Here is a 22,366-nt window from a genome sequence, read left to right as displayed (position 1 = left end):
CCGTACAAGAGTTTAGTGGAACAAACCCACTTAGCAGACCACCGCTACCAAAAATAAACTCTTCTAAGAAACTAGGAGCGCTATTACAAATTGAGAATACTGAAGTCCTACCCAATTATATCACAGTATGCTAATGTAATTGCTAATGTTATGGGCATTAAGATCAGAACACGACGGGGTACAACATCGGAAGGACTGGTAACAGAATAGTACCCTGGAAAAATGACTGCTGAGGAAGATTAAATTACTGCGTACGGACATTGGACAAACTACGAAAATACATTCGAGGAGTAAGAACTCGAAAAGTAGTTAAAAGATCTAAAGAAATGATTCTAAACACTACAAGACACTCACATCATGATCCAGAAAACAACACAGCTGGACACTGCCTGCACACATTAAAACAAAAACTCTCCGTTTATTCAGGTCGCCTAAGGAGATACAAAGTAAGTAACAACCGGAAATATGACAATATACTTTTTGAGCATGCAGAGAAGGCTTTCTATGGGAAACTGAATTCCACTGTAGAAAATGTATATAATCGTACCCAAGCCAAGAAGAAATTCATGAGTTTTGGGGGAAACCAACTTTCGACGCCAGCTACTCATAACAACAATGCTGGATGGATTGAAGAAACGACGAACAACTGTCAACACTGCAGTAATATTCCCTATGAACTTTTCACCTATAAAGAAGTCTCGAACATTATCAAGAGCTTCATAACTGGAAATCTAATGGACCAGACGAAGTTCAAAACTTCTGGCTAAAGAAGTTTTGGAGTGTACACGAGCTTTAATAACAGTATTAATTAATCAGAATACTCAAAATTTTATGGACATTGCATACCTCAAACGAAGAAGTGCTGCATAGAATAGGCAAGGAAAGAGAACTTTTTAACACAGTAAAAGTTAGAAAAACATCATACCTAGGCCACATACTGAGAAATAATAAGTACCAATATGCACAACTTATAGTGAAAGGAAAAATCGAGGGAAAGAGAGGCCTAGGAAGGAAAAGACTATCGTGCTCAGAAACATCGACAATGGACAGGGCTAAATTTTGAACAGCTAATAAGAACAGCTGAAGATAGAGAAGAGTTTAAAATTGTAGTAGCCAACCTCCATTGAGGATAGGGCACTTTAAGAAGAAGAATTAATTAATCATGTTATTTTAATCCGCAGAAAATACCACCATTTCTTACTCAGGCTACTACTTATCTAATACCGAAGGATCAAATAACACCCAAGATCCAGCCAAGTACCGCCCAATTACTTGTCTTCCAACTTTGTACAAATTGGTCACATCCTGTGTAGCCCAGCGTATCTATCAACGCTGTTCTCTAAACAATATCATAGAGCCTCAACAGAAAGAATGCTGGTAAGGGTTCCATGGGGCTGCAAAGAACAACTTATAATCGACTCAGTCATTTCCAACCAGGCGTACACCAAAAAAAGGAACGTTTTCACCGGCTTCATCGACTACAAGAAGACCTTTGATTCAGTACCGCATGAATAGCTTATAGATATATTGAATATATATAACGTCAATGATAATCAGTCATTTCCAACCAGGCGTACACCAAAAAAAGGAACGTTTTTACCGCCTTCATCGACTACAAGAAGACCTTTGATTCAGTACCGCATGAATGGCTTATAGATACATTGAAAATATAAAACCGATGATAATATAGTGACATTTTTAAAGCATATTATGATAGAGTGGAAGACTAAAATTCACCTTCAAATACCCGGTGAAAACAACATCGAAACTGAAGATATCCCAATTAACCGGGGCCATTTTCAGGGGGACTCGTTGAGTCCTCTTTGGTTCTGTTTAGCGATGGATCCACTATCTCAGCTACTGAGCTCCACTGACTCAGGTTTTAGCATCAAAAATAACAATACTGTTGTCGCGAAGCTTAATTATTTGTTGTATGTGGATGATTTGAAATAATGGCTTTCACTTGAAACCACTTAGATCAGTTGCTAAAAACTGTGCCAAGTGCCGTATACTAAATATAGTCAAAGGAAAGGTTCAGCCCAGAGGTTTCGATATGCAAGATGGTCAAAACATCGAGGCAATGGGTGAAAATGATATGTACAAATATCTCGGAGTAAAACAAGCGCGGAAATTAACCATAACCAAATGAATACTGAACTAAATCGGTCATATCTTAATAGCAAAAATTTGTTTAAGACATTAAATACGTACGCCTGTTGCTGAGTTACTCATTTGGTATTATAAAGTGGTCAAAAAACGGATATAAAGGGTATTTAGCGGAAAGTAAGAACACTTCTCACAAACGCGCAAAACATCATCCACGCAGTGCAGTAGAGAGAACAACATTACCGCGGTATCAAGAGGGAAGAGGACTTATGGACATAGGTGAGCAACTGGATAAACAAATTGCTAGTTTAAGAACTTATTTTCAGGGTACAGGCTGAGACATCTACTTTACATCGAGGCAATTTGCGCAGTAGATGATACAACGCCGCTTAAAATGACTGGGAACAAGAAATGCGCATAAACCACCTGACTATGCAAGAAAAAATGCGCACCTGGATGAGTAAACCTCTGCATAGGCGACATCTCAATGAGATCAGCGATGAATCTGTCAACAATACAGTGTCAAATTATTGGTTAACATCAGGAAAGATGATTCCCGAGACTGAGAGTCTCCTACTTGCTATTCAGAATCAGGTTATTCCAACAAAAAATTACCTGAAATATATTGTTAAAGATCCTCAAGTCTAAAATGAGAAATGCCGATATGACTCAGTAGGAAAGATTATCCACCAAGAACTAGCTGACATAACTGGGACTTCTTCAAACCGACCATCTTCCTTATTATCAATACGTCCTGACAGAATGCTTGAAAATGAAAACTACAAGCTATACTGGAAACGCACTGTGCTCACAGACCAACCAGTGGCGCATAATAGACCGGATCTCGGAATAGTTAATAAACTTACTAGGAAAACAACACTTATTGATGTGGCGATACCCAACACCAATAATTTACGTGTTAAATACAACGAAAAGATCGCCAAGTACAGAGATATAGAAATACAAATTAGGAGACAATGGAGAATGGAAAGTAGTCAGACAGTACCTATTATTAATTTACCTTAACCTTACCGCATGAATTTTTGTTTTTTGTCAAAAATAAATTCTCACATAAGAATTTTAATTCTATTTTTTACGTAAAAATATTGAAAAAAATCTAGCTACGAGGAAAACTTTATTGACAAAAAAAATTTTTGGTGCCAAATATGGAACATCATGCAACAATTGTAATATTAAAGTCAAACTATTTTGAAGCTACAGTATACACTATACAGTATTGGTATGATTACTGCAATAACTATATAACTACTGGTATATAAACTGCAAATAACAGTTTCTTTATTTATTAATACACAACGGTATTGTGCATTTTGTGCACACATTATATGTTGACCCTGTACAGCCTGGAAATTTGCATCTTGACCTAGTGCTCTCATCCCAATAGGGAAAATGATCAAGCCCATCTTTACGGATGTCTTCTTGGGGTATTTCTTTAGTGGGTCTCTTTTTTCGTTTGTTCTCGTACATCTGCTGAATGCTACTACTTGACTGTCTTCCTACTCTGTTCTGTTTAATTGGTTTTCCGGATTTGCATAGAGCATCGGCTATTGCTAGTTTGGTATCAAAGAAGGTTAAATTAAATTTCTTCGCTCTTTTGGCTAATAACCAACAGTTCACGGCTGTCATGTCAATGAAATGAAAAAATATTTGTAAATAATATTTCTTCGACCTGATTTTTATACGATAAAATCCTAACATGGAATCAAGGAGATCTACACCTCCCATGTAGTGTTGTAGATTAGGATACTGTTAGGACAAGGTATCATTTTATGTATACTTTTTTGTTTAAAAAATCTTCTTTTTTCTTCCTTTGGTTCACATCCAGCATATGTTGACATTGTAGTAACGATTTTATTATCATACCAGGATACTACACAGACATCCACATTGTCTATATTGGCTATTTTCTCTACCATATGACCTCTGCCGCACTTCTTCATTTCTTTCTCAGCTGGCATCACAACTCCAGGAACACGATTAAGTCTTACTATCCCAAAGGTAAAATGCCCTCTTTGGTCATTTAGAAATTCTTCTTTTGGAACCATGAGTAGTCGTTCTTTATTTGGCTCAGAACAGGTCTAATTTTGAATAATCTATCATGTCCAGACTGTTTCATCATTGTTATTAAAATACAAGAAACGTTTTATTTTCTTCGAATCTGTTACAGCTCATCACATCGCTAACTGTTCGGTGGCCAATATTGGAATTCCAATAGTGTCCTGTTGATGGAAAGTTAAATTATCGACATGTAAATAGTAATTCCTATAAATTGTTCTATTTCATATTTTTTTATATTAGCTGGTTTATCTGGACGTTGTTGCACTGGGTATAAATTTGATTGGTCTGTGATATGCTCTATAAGACTATCAGGAAAGAGAAATTAAAAAAATTGGAGCGGAGTTTCTAATTGTAAAATCGAAGAAGGTAAATTTTTAGAACCAGTAAATTTTGTATCATTTTCTGATCTTCTCAGATTTCCTTTCACCCAATATGAAATTTCTTCCTTTTATATCGTAGTCTTTCCGACAATAGGGTATCATCATCTGAGGAATCTGAGGATGTGGCAGAAATGACAGTTTCCTTGACATTGCTTGGTAAATTTTCACGCTCCTCATTGTCACTATCTTGACCCAATATCATCTCATTTGTGCCGTCTTCATCGGGAGAGATCTGATTCTTCACTATTAGTACTATTTGGAATTCTAACTGTATTCATTGTTCCATAAAAGAGTTTCGGATCCATATCTACAAAAACAATCAATGAGTCCATAACTTCATAGTGTGTCATATATAGCACAAACCCTTTTTGGGGTTTTCGAGAGACTTTCAACATTATTAATTTTTAGTTCGTACCTAAGCAGATATCTAATATCACAATACAATAAATTTCAATTTTTTCTCGCCGTAAAAAACGTTTTTACTGTGAAAATAACCCCTAACTTCGAGCATTGTTTCACGTGGTTCAGAATTTCAACAAGAATGAATTTAAAACTGCGTACGGCTGCCTATCTCGCCGTCAGAACTATGTCGCATATCTCGCGTATACTATTAATACCGTTTCAGATATTGGCTGCCATGCAGCTAAGACAAAAATTGAGTTAAAACATTAAAAAAAAATTTTCTTTTTGGTTTGTGTCATTTATGGCACATGATGCGGTAAAGGGTAAATACGATCCATCCTAGTTATGGTTCTACTCTTTATGGTTCTGTTCCATGAATCTCTACGAAAAAATTGACACATTTTTAAATTCTGCCTTGAGGGTGTGTTTAGGTACTATGAGATATCAAGCCGACATACAAGCACTACACGTAGAAGCCGCAGAGCCTCCTCTCAGTTTAAAAGAAATTGATTAAGCCATAGAAACGTTCTTAAAGCTCAACGAATTAGGCCCCAATAATAAACATATAGCCAAAAAATCATATCTGCATTTATGCGTCGCATTATAGAGTAATCCCTTAATGCTTTAATATAATGCATTATTTCATAAAACTAGTGAATCCCATGTTTTGCCTTGGTTAGGCTTTGGCGCCCCTTCAAGGGTGGGGTTTTTTTTATTGGGGAAACGTCAATCTGTGTATATTGCCGCTCTCCGGAACTAAGTGGTGGCTGTTAAAGCAGTACTGTCAGAAGGATTTCCTGCATTTGGGTGCCGGTTGGACCAAACCCGCTACTAAGTACAAGTTCTGTTGGAAACGGTCCTTTTCAGATTGTTGGCCTTTTTGTTTAAACGCGTGAAGGATAGCTGTGGCTGTGTCCTCATGTAGGATCAGGTATCGTTGTGCAATGAGATTGGGAAACCACAGAAAATCAATATCCCCTGTCCTTGTGATTTTGGATGTGACTCTTAAGGAGTGTACAGAGTGCAAAGTAGTTATATACACAGATTCATCGAAATCGATAGAAAGGTTTGTTTGTTCATCCGATTTTTTCATTTTCAGGTGAAAATTATTATTAAAACTTGTTCAACATATAAAAATATTTTATAAATAGGCTTGCTATGAAAAGATCTTGCTGATAATCTCCAGTGTTTTTAAAAACATCTATAGCTTAGGGACATCGGCAATCTATTAATTCACCCGAAAGCACGCCTATGTCTGTTAAGAACAATAAATGTTTAAATCCATTTCGATGTGAACGATAATCAAGTACTATATCGTTAATACCGTTTAGTGGTCAAATTCTTTACTCCATTAATCATTACCAGTTGCATAACAGTGTTTTATTATTTGCTATTAAAAGTACAATGCACAAGTTGATTCATCGACTTAATTGCAATATTAAACCATAAATAATCGTTTATTACTTGATTATTAAAAAAAAGATGTTAAAGTAGGAGATACAGTAGGCAAGCTCTAATATTTATACTGAACTGAGTTTAAATCTAATTTATTAATTTTATTACTATAATATACACAATATTACACTAATTTATTTCACACTACAATTATATAATTTATTTACAACATTTATTACATTTATATCCCGACAATACGCGCGTTACATTTCAAAACTCGACTCGATATTATTATTCAGACTAACTTTCAAATGAAAAGGTTCTCTATTTATATAAAATATCCTTTATTCTAGAGTCCCCTCGGCGACCTGTGTTGGACCTTTCTCGAACAGAAGGGAGCGCCACACAGGTTTCTAGCGGGTCGAGAATCTACGAGAACATTCTTGTTAGAATAATAACATGTTTACAGGTTATATAATAGTCATATTTATCGTACCAATACTATGTTTTTCTATATTTTTAAAATTTAAATATTTTTAAAATTGAATTAAGTAATTTTATTATTTATTTAATATACCTATATATTTTAAACAGACAAACTTGTTGACTGTAATACTCTGAGATAGCGCGTATCAAATGATATTTATTAATATTTTATTATAATTTAATATTTCATTTAAATTTGAAAGGTCTGTCACAAGGGTCACAAGTAACCAACGCATGCTTTGATAATATGTCAACAAGTGGCGTTAGGAGTAAACCACGGACCACTAATAACTAGACGTTAGACAAGGTCAGACTAAACTAAATGTCATTTGTAGTACCGATACAATTAGGTTTAGAACAAAACTTAAAATTATAATTGTCAATTGTCAGTAATTGATTAGCATGCAGCATGGTTATTATGCGTCTATATTATTGTTTGATTGGTGGTTATTATTGCAAAGAAATCAAACTAAACTTGATTTAATATCTCTGGGTATTGTTAGCATTAACTTCAAATCAGTTTGTAAATTACAAATCACCTACCTCGGTGGCCTGTGTTTTAAATATTCCTGGCGGTCAAATAGTATTTTGCAGATAAATAATAATTAGTTAAATATGGTTTTTCACAATAAACGTTGTATCGTACAATGCACCAATTCGTCAACAATTAGACATTCCTTTCCAAATCCTGATAAAGACATACGATTTATTAAGTGGCTTAGTGATATTAAAAATCCTAATTTAGATAATTAACAAAACGAATACATACATACATAGATTGTATCCAAATGCAATTCCTAGCTTACATTTGCATGGTGAGCTCAATAAGTATTTAATATTAGAGAACAAATAACTGGTTGATTTTTAGATTCCCCTTCTAATGTACATCCCAGAAGTATTTCAATATTGTGTGCGGAAGCAAATTTAATAGAAAATAAGTAACCCTGATATATAATTAATAAAAATTATTTTACTTAAAGTGAATCATGGTATAAATTATTATATTAACTTTTTATTTTAGTTTAAAGTCTTTCAACAAGCAGAGATGCACAATCTACACATATGTTTCAATTATTTGAGATACCTTATTGTAGTAAGTATTAGCATTAGGAAGATAACAATAATTTTCCAATTGGTTGCTATTTTATGAAACTTTTTAGTTGCAGAACAGAATTATGCACAGTTACCAAACGAAGAGATTTTAATTGTATAAACTGATGAGAGTAAGGATTTAAAATGTAATTGTAGTTAAAATTTTATATTTGTATTGTCATCAGATTTGTAAACATTCTCTTATATGATTAATTATAAAATTAACAGTTTGCTTAACTTTCGGATAGTGATACTAGAGTTTTTTATAAGTTTAGTTGTCTCCGTGTCATAGACCAGCTGGGGCTAAAAACTAGCAATAGGGACACTACTTGCTTGTGTTCATAATCTCCCATTGCTAAAATCTAACAAAGATATATGAAGGTACTGAACCATTCTAGTACTTACAATAAATTGTTTAATACTCACATCAAAAAAGTTAATATAATATAATGAATAGATTTTGCCTTATAAGGATTGAATAAAGAAATTAACATGACATTTATTTTTAGGGGTTTCCCTTAAGAATATCACACCGATGAAAATATTGCAGCAGTGTAAGATATCAAGAAGTACAATTACCCCTAAAAAGAAAAAATTATATGAAGCAATAAAACAACTATACCCATAAATATTATTTGGAAAGAAATAGTACAAAGTCTTTTAAACGCAGACTGTTTGAAGCTAAAGAATTTTTTAACGAAAATAAATTGGGGTGATCTTCAGAACATTAATATAATGGCGACTATGCTAATTCAAATTTACTACAAAGAGAGCTATAAAGCAAAAAAGCTAAGACGATTTACTCTTAATTGAAATGTTTGGCTTTGTCTTTGTACAAATAAAGTGGTCGTTCATATTGTATTTTTTCCAATCCATTTATCTTACCCAGTAAGTCAACATTAAACAGACTTCTGGCTCAAACTATTGGGGGCCCAGGAATTAATAAGTTAATATTTAAATCACTAAAAGCAACAACATAAAAATGGAAGGAATGGATAACCATATAGCTATAATATTTAATGAAATGGCGATTCTGCCAAGTCTTCATTACAATGAGAATAGTTTGGTATATAGAAGGATTTGAAGACATGGGAGATGACAGAGATTCATATATAGCAGATCATGTTTTACACTTGAGTGCAAAATAATCAACTCAAACTTATTTTGCGAAAGTATGTCTCCTGTTTCAGTCTAAAAAGTGTAAATTTAAAAATATTTAGTGTATAATCATTAACCTCATTATTGACTTTTAAAAAAGTTTTGTTTTTGGTGAATCCGATGACTTATTACAAGTAAATAATGCAACACGTAGAGAGGGGGGTCAGAATTTGACTCATTTAAATCGACACGCACCGACTTAACGGCTTCGGTTAACATCGTATGTATCAATTTCCATAGCAAACCCACTAATACATCAGTCACTAAGTTCGCAACTGCATTACAAATGGATACCACATCCGTCAAAGCAGCTCAAGCAGTTAGCATTATTGTGAAAAGACCTGAGACAGAGGGCCATGGCAAATCGACTAAATTTAAGCCAATCTGCTGTGTCCCGAGTATATCGTCGGTACCAAGATACTTTTGATTATGTCCGCCACTAAAGAGGAGACCGTAAACGAATAAAAACGGAGAGAGATGATCGATTTCTTGTATCGAAATCACTGAGAAATCGACATTTAACTGATGCTAATCTCAAAGACGAGCTTAGCGAGGTCTGAGGTGTAGTTACCAGTGTTTGGACAGTCAGAGGGAGACTGAAGGCAGCCAACCTGATACCAAAAAGGGCAGCTACGGGTCAAAAGCTAACTGCAGTCCAGAAGAAAATGTGATTAGAATTTGCTCGAGAACATCTGGATTGGGACGACTATCAATGGAGTCAGGTATTATTCTCCGACGGAAGTAGGATATACCTACATGGCAACAACAAGAGGCGTCGAGTCTATAGAAGGCCAGGAGACCGATTTGCTCAATGTTGTATACGAGAAATTGTCATATGGAGAGGGTTCTTGTATGTTTTGGGCAGGCATTTCCATGGATGAAAAACCGAGTTGGTTTTCGTGCCTGGTGAAGGACGTTGAGGAGTTTTAACGGCGGATCGTTATATCAGAGACATTTTGGAGGAACATGTGGTTCCATACGCGGGATTTATCGGTGATACCATTATTTTAATGCACGATAAGGCACAATGCCATACCACACGAGTCACCATCACCTATCTGACTGAGATCGGTATACCTACACTAAATTGGGTCTGCGTTGAGCATGGACATAAATCCAATAGAGCATGTTTGGAATGAACTTAAACGAAAGGTCCTGGACATGAATCATGCACCAAGGAGCATAATGAAATTGAGAGCTGAGCTTAATGATTAATAGAAAGCAAAGCCTTAAGAATTTAATATAAAAGTCATCCGATCCATGCGAAATCGATTGGAAAGTGTAATTAGGAGTCGGGGTGATAATATCAAATACTGAAAAATAAAGAAATTCATTTTGTAATTGATGATTTCTCTGTTCATAACGTCTTTCTTGCGTTAGTTCCAATGATGAATATTTAGAAAACTCTGTTCGTATTGCATATTATTTTTAATATGCGTCTTCCAAATAATGCAATAGCAGTTTTTGTAACTTCAATAATAAAGTTATTGTTTGCACATGACATCTTTTTATGTTCATACTTCTTACATTAAAACAGAAGGTGTACCCTCAAATATCACTTTTGAGTCGATTGTTTTGCACTCAAGTGTAGTTTTTATGGTAAGAGGTCTAAGAAAACCGTAGAAATCACCTATTTTATACCACTTTTGTAACAGTGGTGGTGCAAATCCCCTCAAATTAAAAAAATGTTGGTGGAAATAATTTCTAATTTATTAAATTGGACTTATACATTATGTTACTGTTATCTGTAATCAAAAGAATTTGGCTGTAATAAATATGCTTTTAAAAGATACAGAAGCAGAATATCTGAGACAAGGCAATGTAGATCAATATAGAAATAACTCCTTTGAGTTAATTTATATTTAAATGGGAATAAGCCACAATTAAAGGTTAAAATACGTTTATTGACGTTTCAATTGTGGCTTATCCCATTTAAATATAAATTAATTTAAAATGCCACAAGAAAATAGCTTCAGAACTCCTTTGAGGTCAAAGGATGTATTCTATATCCTTTATTTGATCCTCTTCATCTTTTGAAGGGGATGAGGAATATTTTCATAAAAAAAGATTTAATATATGTTACCAATAATATTAAAAAATGGCAAAGTGGAAATTCGACATCTTGGTATCATATTTTAACTGATCATTAGATGCACGCATAAAAAATATATTTGGTCCATAGTATTCTACCTATTCCCATAATTGGGTCATCTTATTACCAGTCATTAATTTGTATTCATGCTTATATAGTGTGTATTATGTGCTCTTATAATTAGTTATATTTATAATAAGTAATATTTATATTTAGGCAGATCGGCTTTTTATGTAATATGTACCAGTGATGCTATGTTTTCTGTACTACATGAGGTCTATCAAGCACTAAACAATAATCTTTACACTGCCACTGTTTTTTTGTGACTATGCCAAAGCTTTTGATTGTGTAAATTACGACATTTTGAAGAAAAAAAACAAAATTTCTACGGTATTCGAGGTGTTTCTTTGAAGTGTTTTCAATCTTACTTGGGGAATAGGAAACAACTAGTTAGAGCAAATGATACAGACTCTAGTCACAAAAGCATTGTATGTGGAGTACCAAAAGGTTCAGTATTGGGGCCCTCTACTTTTCCTTATATTTATAAATGACATCACCAACTTAAAAATCGATGGAAAAATTTTTCTTTTTGCTGATGATACCGGTATCACCTAGTGGAACTGTAATATTGCAAATCTTCATGCAACTATAACTTCTGATCTACTTAAAATAAAAACCTGGTCCGGCTCTAATAAAAGTAGTCTTTACACTACATGATTTTATCATATGACAATATCATATGAGATTTGTTATGATTCCTCGTTTCTACAATGTTTTAAAAAATCGTGTTTACATTGCATGATAAGTTATGACTTATGATATGAGTGACAATGAGTGAGGTTTTATTGATTTTTTGTTTGTTTATGGTTATAGAGATATTAGACACAGTATAGGTATCAACTATTAGATTTTGAAACCATTATAATGGAAAATGAAATCTTTGATTGCATTGGCTTCCCGACTTTTAATAATAATACGCCGGCAACAACTGCGTACAGCTTACAGCAGTAAGAAGAAAAAGATCAGACGCCTTTGGGCTTGCAGGTGGCTCTTACAAAGAAATCGTGGACAGGGTATATCAAATTTAGTGTTGATATTATACCAAAATTAAAAATAATTAATAAAGAAACTGTACTAAAATTATGACTAAGAAGACTATAAAACACTAAACTAAGAATAAAATAAACTAATAAATAATAAAGAAAAATACGACACAATAGCACACATTAGATAATAGGTTCAATATCAATGCAACAAACAAAAAATAAATAAATAAATAAAAATGTTGTCTCTGGGTAAGGGAATGTTACTGAATTGATATAAGAATAAGGCGCGATATTTAAATATGTTGGTGTTACCCGTATTATTACCGAAAATCATATGATTTTATCGTGCGGAATAGGCACCGTCCTATTCTCCTGTGATAAGCTATGACGAGCCGCATGACAGTGCTTATGAAAAATCACACAGTGTAAACATGTAAATTTCACTTATGACCAAATCATATGACAAATCACTACATGTAGTGATCATTACATGTAGTGTATATATACATAAATCATTACATGTAGTGTAAAGTGTGTATACTCTCTTTTAACGTGGATAAGACAGTAGCATTATCCTATACAGGAGCTCTTCAATCTTTGCTTCTTAATAATAGCCAGATCAAGTATAATTGATTATGTAAAATTTCTTGGTATTTTTATAGACAGCAACTTTAAATGGTCCCTTCATATCGATTTGTTAAGTAAGAAACTAGCCTCAGCCTGCTTTGCTATAGATCTGTTTTGAAGAAATCAATTTAGCATCTTCCAAAATAACATATTTTTCTTTGTTCGAGTCTCATCTTTCATATGATCATCTTTTAGGGGGTTCTAGAACAGCTGCGCAATCTGATGTTGTTTTTAAATTACAAAAAAGAGCAATACTATATCTTTTTGGCCTCAGTAAAATAACATATTGCAGAAGCTACTACAAAAATATTTTAGAAACTGTTTTGCTTAATTCGTAAACACCTACATGTTTTTCCAGCAAGACTAATCAACTCTGAGATAGCGCGTAAATCCAACCTTTGATGTGTATTTACTGATCCCATCTACTGAGTTAGAGAAGAAATCTATATTATATTCGACAAAAAAATTATACAACCATCTCCCTTTTGCAACTTAAATCTGCAACTAAGGACAAAACCTTATTTATCTGAAAATTTGATTTATGTAATTTCAGTAAATTTTAAATTGTTATTTTTCTGACTTTTTTGTAAGCTTTGTGCATAAAATTGTACAATTTCAGTGGTAATAAAGCATATTTCTAATCTAAATTGATATACAAAGTTGTTTTGCAGGTATTAAATAAATAAAAAAATTACATTTTGTCTTATGTTTTCCTAAATGGTATTGTGTATATTGGAATTTAAAAATAATTCGCACATTTTAAAATTTCAAACGCAGTTTTTTTTGTCAAATATACCAACTTATATTTAAATATTTTAAGCTTTATTTAAATTTTCCCACCAAAATTACATTTTGAAATTTCTGCGTAATTTTCCGCTTGCTTGATTTAGTTCCGATGCAAATCTCTTGGAGCGCTGAATTTCATATCCGACTAAAGTGTTGTGATGAACCATCTAGACGTAGGTGATTTGTGGAGTAAACATAGTAATTCAGTGAATTATTACGTAAAGTAATTAAATTACTCTATTCAGTTTAAAAAATATTATTTAAGTAAATTTTAAAATTATAAAAAACGTAGTTTCACGCTAGTCTACTGTACCACCTACTATAATATCTTTTTTTAACTTTTCGAACTTTTAAGCTGCATTTTAGTTGCAATGAGACATTAATTCCGGGTTTGGAGGCCGTAGACAAAAATAAATATGTACTTCCTGACGTTCCGTCTGCAATTGCGATAGCCATTACCAAAAGCCGTTAAAACCTTTATGCCCTTTAGTTCTTCAGACGAAACTACTTATTTTATTTCGCCGTTTAGGGACTTTTAAGTTCGGCACTTCGATATCTTTTTGGTTGGTGAAATTTGTTCACGTTGTTGGGGGAAATATTAGCATCATAAATTTCCTATATACTCTTAGATCTATGGAATATGTTTACATTTTATCTTTTCGTTTTCTTGTACATTTTATTCGTTTTTCCTTTATCATTTATGTGGTACTACACGTAAAATAGGCATTCGTCAAATGTATGTTTGATGTAGATTCGAGGTACTGAACTGGTAATTTGATTATGCAAAACCTGTCATCAAATAACCATGTGTTAGACGAGTATATTCTATACGTAATCTCTGTATGATTACCATATTTTTCTGGATGAACTAGGATATGTAAATTGGTTCACTGTAGGTTGAACTTCGTGCAGCGCCAAACTGATCTTAATCCAGAATTAGTTATGTGGATTGATTGAGATTCTTCAATTTAGTTTTTAAAGCTTTGCAGATTCGCGTATTAATAATGGTGTCGGTCGCTGAGGCGGTTCTTTTAGCAAGGCAATCGGCTTTTTCATTACCAGTAATTCCGATGTGAGAGCCTACCGATATTATAGTGATTATTGTAATTTGGACTAAAAGAAGCTGATGTATGCCATGAATATCGTGCACGAGAGGATGGTGATTGTAGTGTTAATGGACTAACAGAGGAAAGTGAATCTGTATATTGATATGTGTATGTTCGGGTGTTGTTGAACATATTTAACAGCAAGTGAGATAGCAAGTAGCTCACCCGTGTGTATATTAGATTAGGCTATGTTCAGTATGAGTGGCCTAGGTTATAGTTGTCTCTTTAGCCCAGCCTTTTTAACATAGTTTATTATGGCCTTAGGTGACATTTCGTAGAAGTGCCACGTAAGGCCATAATGCCATAATATGACTTCTATGAAGTCGTAATGCTCAAGTTAATACTGCTCAAACATATTGAGCCTTACCCATTCAACTCTTGGCAATTGCACAGAAAGTATTCCGTCGTCTCGGCATCGCATTATTGCATTAAGGAGAAATTTTCTAGGATCCCATAAGCTGTTGAACAGTAACTTCAACTCCAGTTTCTGACTTTGACGTGCCTATTACTTTGTATTTAACGATTCTAGAAAGACAGTCCTTTACTAGCGCTAGTATCTTTCTTGTTAAATTTAGAGGGGTAAATTCAAGGTGTGGTAGTATGTTGTTTCAGTAAACACTATTGGAGAGTTGAGTAGTTCTGGTTTCATAAGTTTGTATCTTTGATTAACAGCTGTAAAAACTTAGAAAGAGGATGTATATAATTGAGTTTCATGAAGGGTTCTTATGGAATTGACAAATAACGTAAATACAACATATACTGGATTGGAAGGGTTGTAAGAAATTGTAGCAACGTACGACGAAACGAGGTATTGTCATCTAAGCCGTATAGGGACTTGGTTAGCTGTACAATAAAGACTTTTAGTCCAGGGGAATAGGATTTTTTTCGTGACACTGACCCCTTCAGCAAACGACAGTTGTTTTGAGAAGTATGGCACTCTGAGATAGCGCGTTATATGTTTCGTGCAGTTGATTTTTTGGATTTAATTAATTATTTTGAGTCAATAATCTTAGTTACAAATTAAGGTCAAAAATGGTCAACTTAACTTATTATCATTAAAAAGTGAAGCATTTGAAACAAATTTGAGAGTAAGAAACTTAATATATATATATGTGGCTAAACACCCCTTTAGGGGTTACGCCGCTTACGCTCTCTAGATCTATGTTTTGAGGTAGATCAGTCCTCATGTTCCTTATTTAATTTTCTCAGTTATTTTTCTCCATTGTGTCCTATCTCTGGTTTTTCCTTTCCACTGTCGTATGCCCGCCTTGTTGAGATCATTTACAACTTCTTGTAACCATGTAGATCTTGGTCTTCCACGTCTTCTTTTGCCAGCTGGTGTCCATTCCAATATTGAGAATATCGTCGTAGTTGATCCTGATCTCCATACGTGTCCTAGCCATTTTGCTCTTTGTTGTTTTATTTTACACACTATATCTTCCTTAATTTCTTCCAGTAGCTCAAGGTTCGTTCTTTGTCTAAATTCATTTTCATTTATTTTTATTGGTCCCAGTATTGCTCTTAGTATTTTTCTTTCTTGTATTCTAAGGTTTTCCTCTTGTTTTTTTGTCATGCTGAGGGTTTCGGCTGCATACATCATCGTCGGTCGAATTATTGTTTTGTATACCTTCATTTTCGATTTCTTACTCAATAGTTTATTTTTTAGTAATTTCTTATTTGCATGGAAGGTCTTATTTGCTGTAATAATCCTTTCTTTGATTTCTGTTTCTCTTTCTCCATTGTTTGTTATTAATATTCCCAAGTACTTAAATTTTTCGACTTCTTCAAAAATGTATTCGCCTAGTCTAACCTTTTTGTTTTCGAAGTTTTTATCAAATCTCATTATTTTTGTTTTTTCTTGGTTTATTTTTAATCCCATTACTTTTCCTTCTGTTACCATTTCATTTAACATTTTTTCCATTGTTTTTCTATTTTTTGTTATTAGCACAATATCGTCAGCGTATGCTATTATTTGTCCTTCTCTAGTTCTAAGGGTACCTTTGTTTATTTTCCTGACGATGTATTCCAGGGCAAGATTAAACAGGGTTGCTGATAACGAATCTCCTTGTCTAACCCCTTTATTTATGACAAATTCTTCTGTGTCTCCTACTTGAGTTTTTATACTCACTACAGTTCTACTCATTGTCATTTTTATTAATCGTCTTAATTTGTTTTGTATTCCCATTTCTTTCAGAGCTACCATTAATTTTGATCTTTTTATTGTATCAAATGCTTGCTGAAAATCTATAAAAAGCAGTTCAATTTCTATTTTATATCCATGAGCTTTTTCCATAATTTGTTTAACTGTATGTATGGCATCTGTTGTAGACTTTCCCTTAATAAATCCGCATTGATAGTGTCCTATGATATTCGTCATAGCGTTGGTCAGTCTTCGATGTATTAAGGTCGACATAATTTTATATGCTGTGTTTAATAGCGTCAGTCCTCTGTAGTTATTACACATTTGTTGGTCTCCTTTTTTATGAATCGTGATAATTTGTCCTTTGTTCCATTCTTCCGGCATTTTTTCTTCGTCCCATATGTCTTTTATTAAATTGTACAGTTTTTCTTTTAATTCTTCACCACCATATTTTATAAGTTCCATATTGATCCCGTCTGATCCTGAAGATTTACCATTACGGCTGCTATTTATAATTTCCTCAACTTCCTCTTTTGTTGGTCTTTCTAGCTGGTTTCCTAACATCATTGTCTCTTCTTCTACGTTTTCATTTAGGTCTTGATCTTCTTGCTCTGTTAATAATTCTTTAAAATAGTGAGTCCAAATTTCTTTATACTCTTCATCATTTTCTGATACTTTTCCATTTTTATCTTTTATGCCTTTTATCTTTCCTTTAAAAGTTTTGTTTTGCTCGCTAATTTTCTTATAAAATGCTTTTGTGTTTCTGTTCTTACTTTCTTTTTCTATTTCTTTTATCTTATCATCTAACCAGGCACGTTTAATTTTCCTTATTTTTTTCTTACATTCATTCCTTATTCTATTGTATTCTTCCCTATAATCCTGTCTATTTGTTCTTATCCACATTTGTCTAATTTCTATCTTCTTTTTTAGCATGTTATGGCATTCTTCATTATACCATTCTTGTTTTTTTTTGTTTCTTTTTATTCCTATGTGTACATCCGCTGTTTCATTTATACATTTTTTTAAATTTCTCCATTCTGTTTCTATATCCTTTGTATATTTACACTGTTCCTTTAGTTTTTTGTTCATGTCATCAGCATACTTAATCCTTATGTCTGGAGCATTCAGTTTTTCTACGTACCATTTGTCTTTCATTGTCGTGTTTTTTAGAGTTCTTTTGACTTTTTGTTTTACCTTTGCAGTCACCATAAAATGATCTGTGTCTGCATGCGCACCTCTGTAAGTTCTCACGTCCGTAACCGATGTTTGTTTCCTTCTTGTAATCAGAATATGGTCTATTTGGGACCATGTTTTTTGGTCTGGGGAAATCCATGTTACTTTATGGTATTTAGGATGTTCGAAATTTGTACTAATGATAATCATATTGGTACTAGCTGCTAGGTTACATAATCTTTGACCATTGTCATTTGTTTTTTCGTGTAATGTGTGTTTACCTGCTACTTGGTTAATGTAGTCTTCCTTACCTACTTGGGCGTTAAAATCTCCCATTACCAGTATTGTGTCTTCTCTAGGTAAATTCTCCATTTCTCGTTCAAGTTCCTCATACATTTTGTCTTTTTCCTCCGCAGCAGCACTTTCAGTTGGAGCATATACGTTTATGATTGATATATTAAATGGTTTGGCGTTAATTCTCAGGTAAGCCATACGTTCATTTATTGGTTTAAATTGCATAATGTTATTTTTTATTTTTCCCATAATTATGAAAGCAACTCCATATTGACCTTGTTTTCCATGTCCCGAATACTGTAGTGTGTAGTTTTTTTTATTTATTTCTCCTTGACCTGCCCATCTAATTTCTTGAATCACTGCAATATCAATTTGGTATCTTTCTAGTTCTGAGACAATCTCCTGCATTTTTCCTGGTTCAAGCATTGTTCTGATGTTCCACGTACTTATTTTTAGTTCATCGCGTTTTTTCATTTTTCTATTATATTTTTTCCTGCTCGTCTGTTTTATCTTATCTAATCTATTCATGTCCTTTTCCTTTGTCATTTTCGTTTCCGTTTTTTGTTGTGTGTACGATATTTGTTGTTTTATCGGTTTTTTGGCGTGTCTTGGTTTGCCTTTTCCAGTTCATTCTTCTCTTTGTTCCATTTCCATATAGCCCCGTCAATATTTAATTTTTGATAACCTACTCTGGTGTTCATACCTTTTTCTTGTTGAAATTTTGCAATTTTCCGTATTTCTTGTTGGATCTTCATCTCTTCTTGCGTTAGATCGTTATTGATGTATATTTCTGGCTTTGATGCCCTTAGTTTGTTTTTGTTCTTCATGATTTTAATTTTTTCATTTCTGTTTTTTAGTTTTACAAGACATGTTTTGTCGCCTATTTTATAAGCATCTTCTATTTCTACTTTAATGCCTAATTCTTTTTCCACGAAATTTGCCATAATCTCGTTGACTACATTTGGGTTATTTGTATCCATCGGTAGACCCTGGACAATAACATTGTTAGCCTTTCTCTCTTTCTCGAGCTGTTCTACCTTCATTTTCACTATCTTTAGTTCCTGCTTCATTTCATCATTTTCCTTTTTTAGTTGTTGGTTACTTTGTTTGAATTCATTTATTTCTTTTTTTAATTCTCTGAGGTCATTTCTATATTCTCGTTGTTCCTCTTTATATATATTAAGAAACTTAATAAGCCATATAAAAACCTTCAAAATAGCGTCTTTTCAAAATGTTTATATCCTTATTTGTTGCTTAGAAAGTTTCATTAGTTTATAAGCTAGTCAAAAATTTCGGTTTTTTATAAATTTTAATAACTTTTAAAAATAAACATAGAATCTTCATATTAGATGGAATGTTGAGATTTGTAGTGCTTAAAATTTGATCAAAATTTCAAAGCGATTGGTCAAATAGTTTAAAAATTACTTTATTTGTTTTTCCCAAATTAAATTTTTCTGCAACAGATTTTTCTGCCCAGAAAATAATGAAGTTACAGTAACTCTACGGACAGCTTATGGAAGAAGAAGAGTTATTCTATCAACAAAATTAAAGAAAATGAAGAAAAATAATTTTAAATATTGAAAAAAAGTCATTTTGCCAAAAACATGTCGACTTTTTTCTTATAAACAATTAGAATAACTTTTTAACCATTGCCTGCAGGAAAATTATTTTTTCATATTTGGAACATATTTCATATTTTTACACAAATTTAAAAAGAGAAAAAGTTGTCCTGATACATTTTGGGACGAAGTTAGTCCCTTTTTTTAAACTCACAGCAGCTTTGTTTATAACAATTAAGAGATCTGCTTAGCTTCATTTAATAGGACATACTTTAGAGTTTTAGTGTGCCAAATTCGAAAAATATTTTTCCTTTCTTTTAACGGAATCGTCCACAAAGCTTTAAAATGTGGTCCTGAAATTACGTTTCTTTTTTTAATTTGTATGTAATTTTTGCGACCATTACGAATATGCAATATTTAAATAAATAAATTGTTAAATAAACCATCTACTTTGTTTAAACAATTTTTTTTCAATTTTTTTAGTAATATTTGGGATAATTTGAATTGTAAAACATAAATATTTACGATAGTTATATACTTCTTTAATAAACTTCGTAAATAATTTCATTATAATAGATTTTATGAGAAAAACAAATTAATAGTTCTATTCAATTGTTTCTAAAAATAGTATTGATTTATGTATTGCTTGAGAAATAAAAAATATCAAACAAACTATACTTTATTTCTTGCTAAACATGCTATTAGATAAATAAAAACTGAAGTTATTTTAAATTAAAGTGTAAATGATCCATTCCATGTTTGCCATCAAAAATAATCATAAAAATATAGTAAAAAAAATTCCAAAAATTGTTTAAACATTTAACATGATTAATTAAATTATAAATTTATTAACAAAAGACATATTCGTAATGTAAGCACAGAGTACATACAAATAAAAAAAGAAACATCAAAATCCATCCACAAGAACCGGAGATTGGAACCGAATTGGAGCTCCATATTTTGAGGCTTTGTAGACGATCCTCTTCATAGGTAATCTTTTTTAAACTTTATACAATAAAGCTTAAATTCTTGGTCTTTCAAACACCGCTAATAAGATTTCTTAATTGTTATAAACAAACAAGCTATAAAGCGATATATAAGAACAATGAAAGACAGTCAAAACCAACTAAAAGCTGAAAAAGAGAAAGTACCAAGAATATGGAAAGAATTCTACCAAGAAAAATATTACGAAGCACAAAATGAAACGGAATACAATCAAGAGAAATATTAATACGACATTCTAGAAATACGACAAAAAGAAGTGGAATAAGCAGTACGAACTATTAAAATAGGAAAAGCTTGCAGGGAAGACGTCTTAGCACCAGAGATGATAAAATAACTAGGCCAAAATGGAATCAAAATGTTTGCACTATATTAAACAAATTTAATAATACTCATTCATAAAAAGGAAGACCAAGCATTACAAACTTTATCTTTTTATCTCCTCTTGGTCTTTTAATGGAGGTCTACACGTCAAAATGAACATTTCCTACTAAAAATAGTAAATAACATAAAAATGCCATAAGAAAATAGATGCAGAGCAATTAATTATAGAATTTTTTATTTTTTCTGTCGTGTGTCTTTGTATTCGGTGCTCTTAACGCATCTAATAAAATTTTTTGACCAAACAAACTAAATACATATTTAGATAATACAAAAGATATCAATAATTCCCATCTCGATTTTTAAATGGGCCCTGAATTTCTGATTTGACATGAATATTTGCCTCCTTTTTAATTTTGCTTTTTTCTTGCTGGTTTTTTCAAATAATTATATATATATATATATATATATATATATATATATATATATATATATATACACTCAGGTGCAAAAAAATCGATCCATGGGTATTATTTGCTGAAAAAAGAAAACGTTTGAAGATATTGGTTTTAAATCAGGTATTTATGTAAAAGTATATGTTAGATTAAAATAACTTTTACAGATTATCCAAAAAAATAATTTATTTATAGAGACATACGCCAAAACTCAAAAATACAAGAATATTCAAAACTTTCTGAAATTAAGAAAAACATTGATAATAAATCAATATCTAGTGTTTTCCCCTCGGGCACTTATAACAGCCTGTACACGTCTAGGCATTGAGGTAATTAATCTCTGGATATCAAATTAATCCAATTGGTCCCATATTTCTTGAAAAGCCGCTGTAAGTTCAGCCAAGTTGTTTGGACGGGGTACTCGTGCTCGAAGACGTCTTCCCATCATATCCCGTAGATGTTCTATGGGATTGAGATCGGGACTGCAAGCTGGCCAGTTTATACGGACAATTCCCACCTTCTCTATATATTGGTTGACGATTCTAGCAAGGTGAGGACGCGCGTTGTCGTCCATAAAAATAAAATTAGGTCCAATGAAAGGAGCAAAAGGTACCACATGCTGATCTAAAATACTTGTTATGTATCTTGCAGACTCTGAGATAGCGCG

The 22,366-nt window shown here is 32.7% G+C and overlaps 1 protein-coding gene across 1 annotated transcript; it reads right to left on the bottom strand.

The window, feature by feature from the left end:
- Positions 1-3,839: 3,839 nt before the first annotated feature.
- LOC140431761 (uncharacterized) lies at positions 3,840-4,172 on the bottom strand. The gene has a single exon (XM_072519642.1). It carries the CDS (start codon positions 4,170-4,172, stop codon positions 3,840-3,842), a length of 333 nt encoding a protein of 110 aa, XP_072375743.1.
- Between the last annotated feature and the right edge of the window lie 18,194 nt (positions 4,173-22,366).

Source organism: Diabrotica undecimpunctata, unplaced genomic scaffold (assembly GCF_040954645.1).
Source record: "Diabrotica undecimpunctata isolate CICGRU unplaced genomic scaffold, icDiaUnde3 ctg00001909.1, whole genome shotgun sequence".
In the NCBI taxonomy this organism is placed as follows: Eukaryota; Metazoa; Arthropoda; class Insecta; order Coleoptera; family Chrysomelidae; genus Diabrotica; species Diabrotica undecimpunctata.
This window is presented reverse-complemented; position numbering and strand designations above follow the sequence as displayed.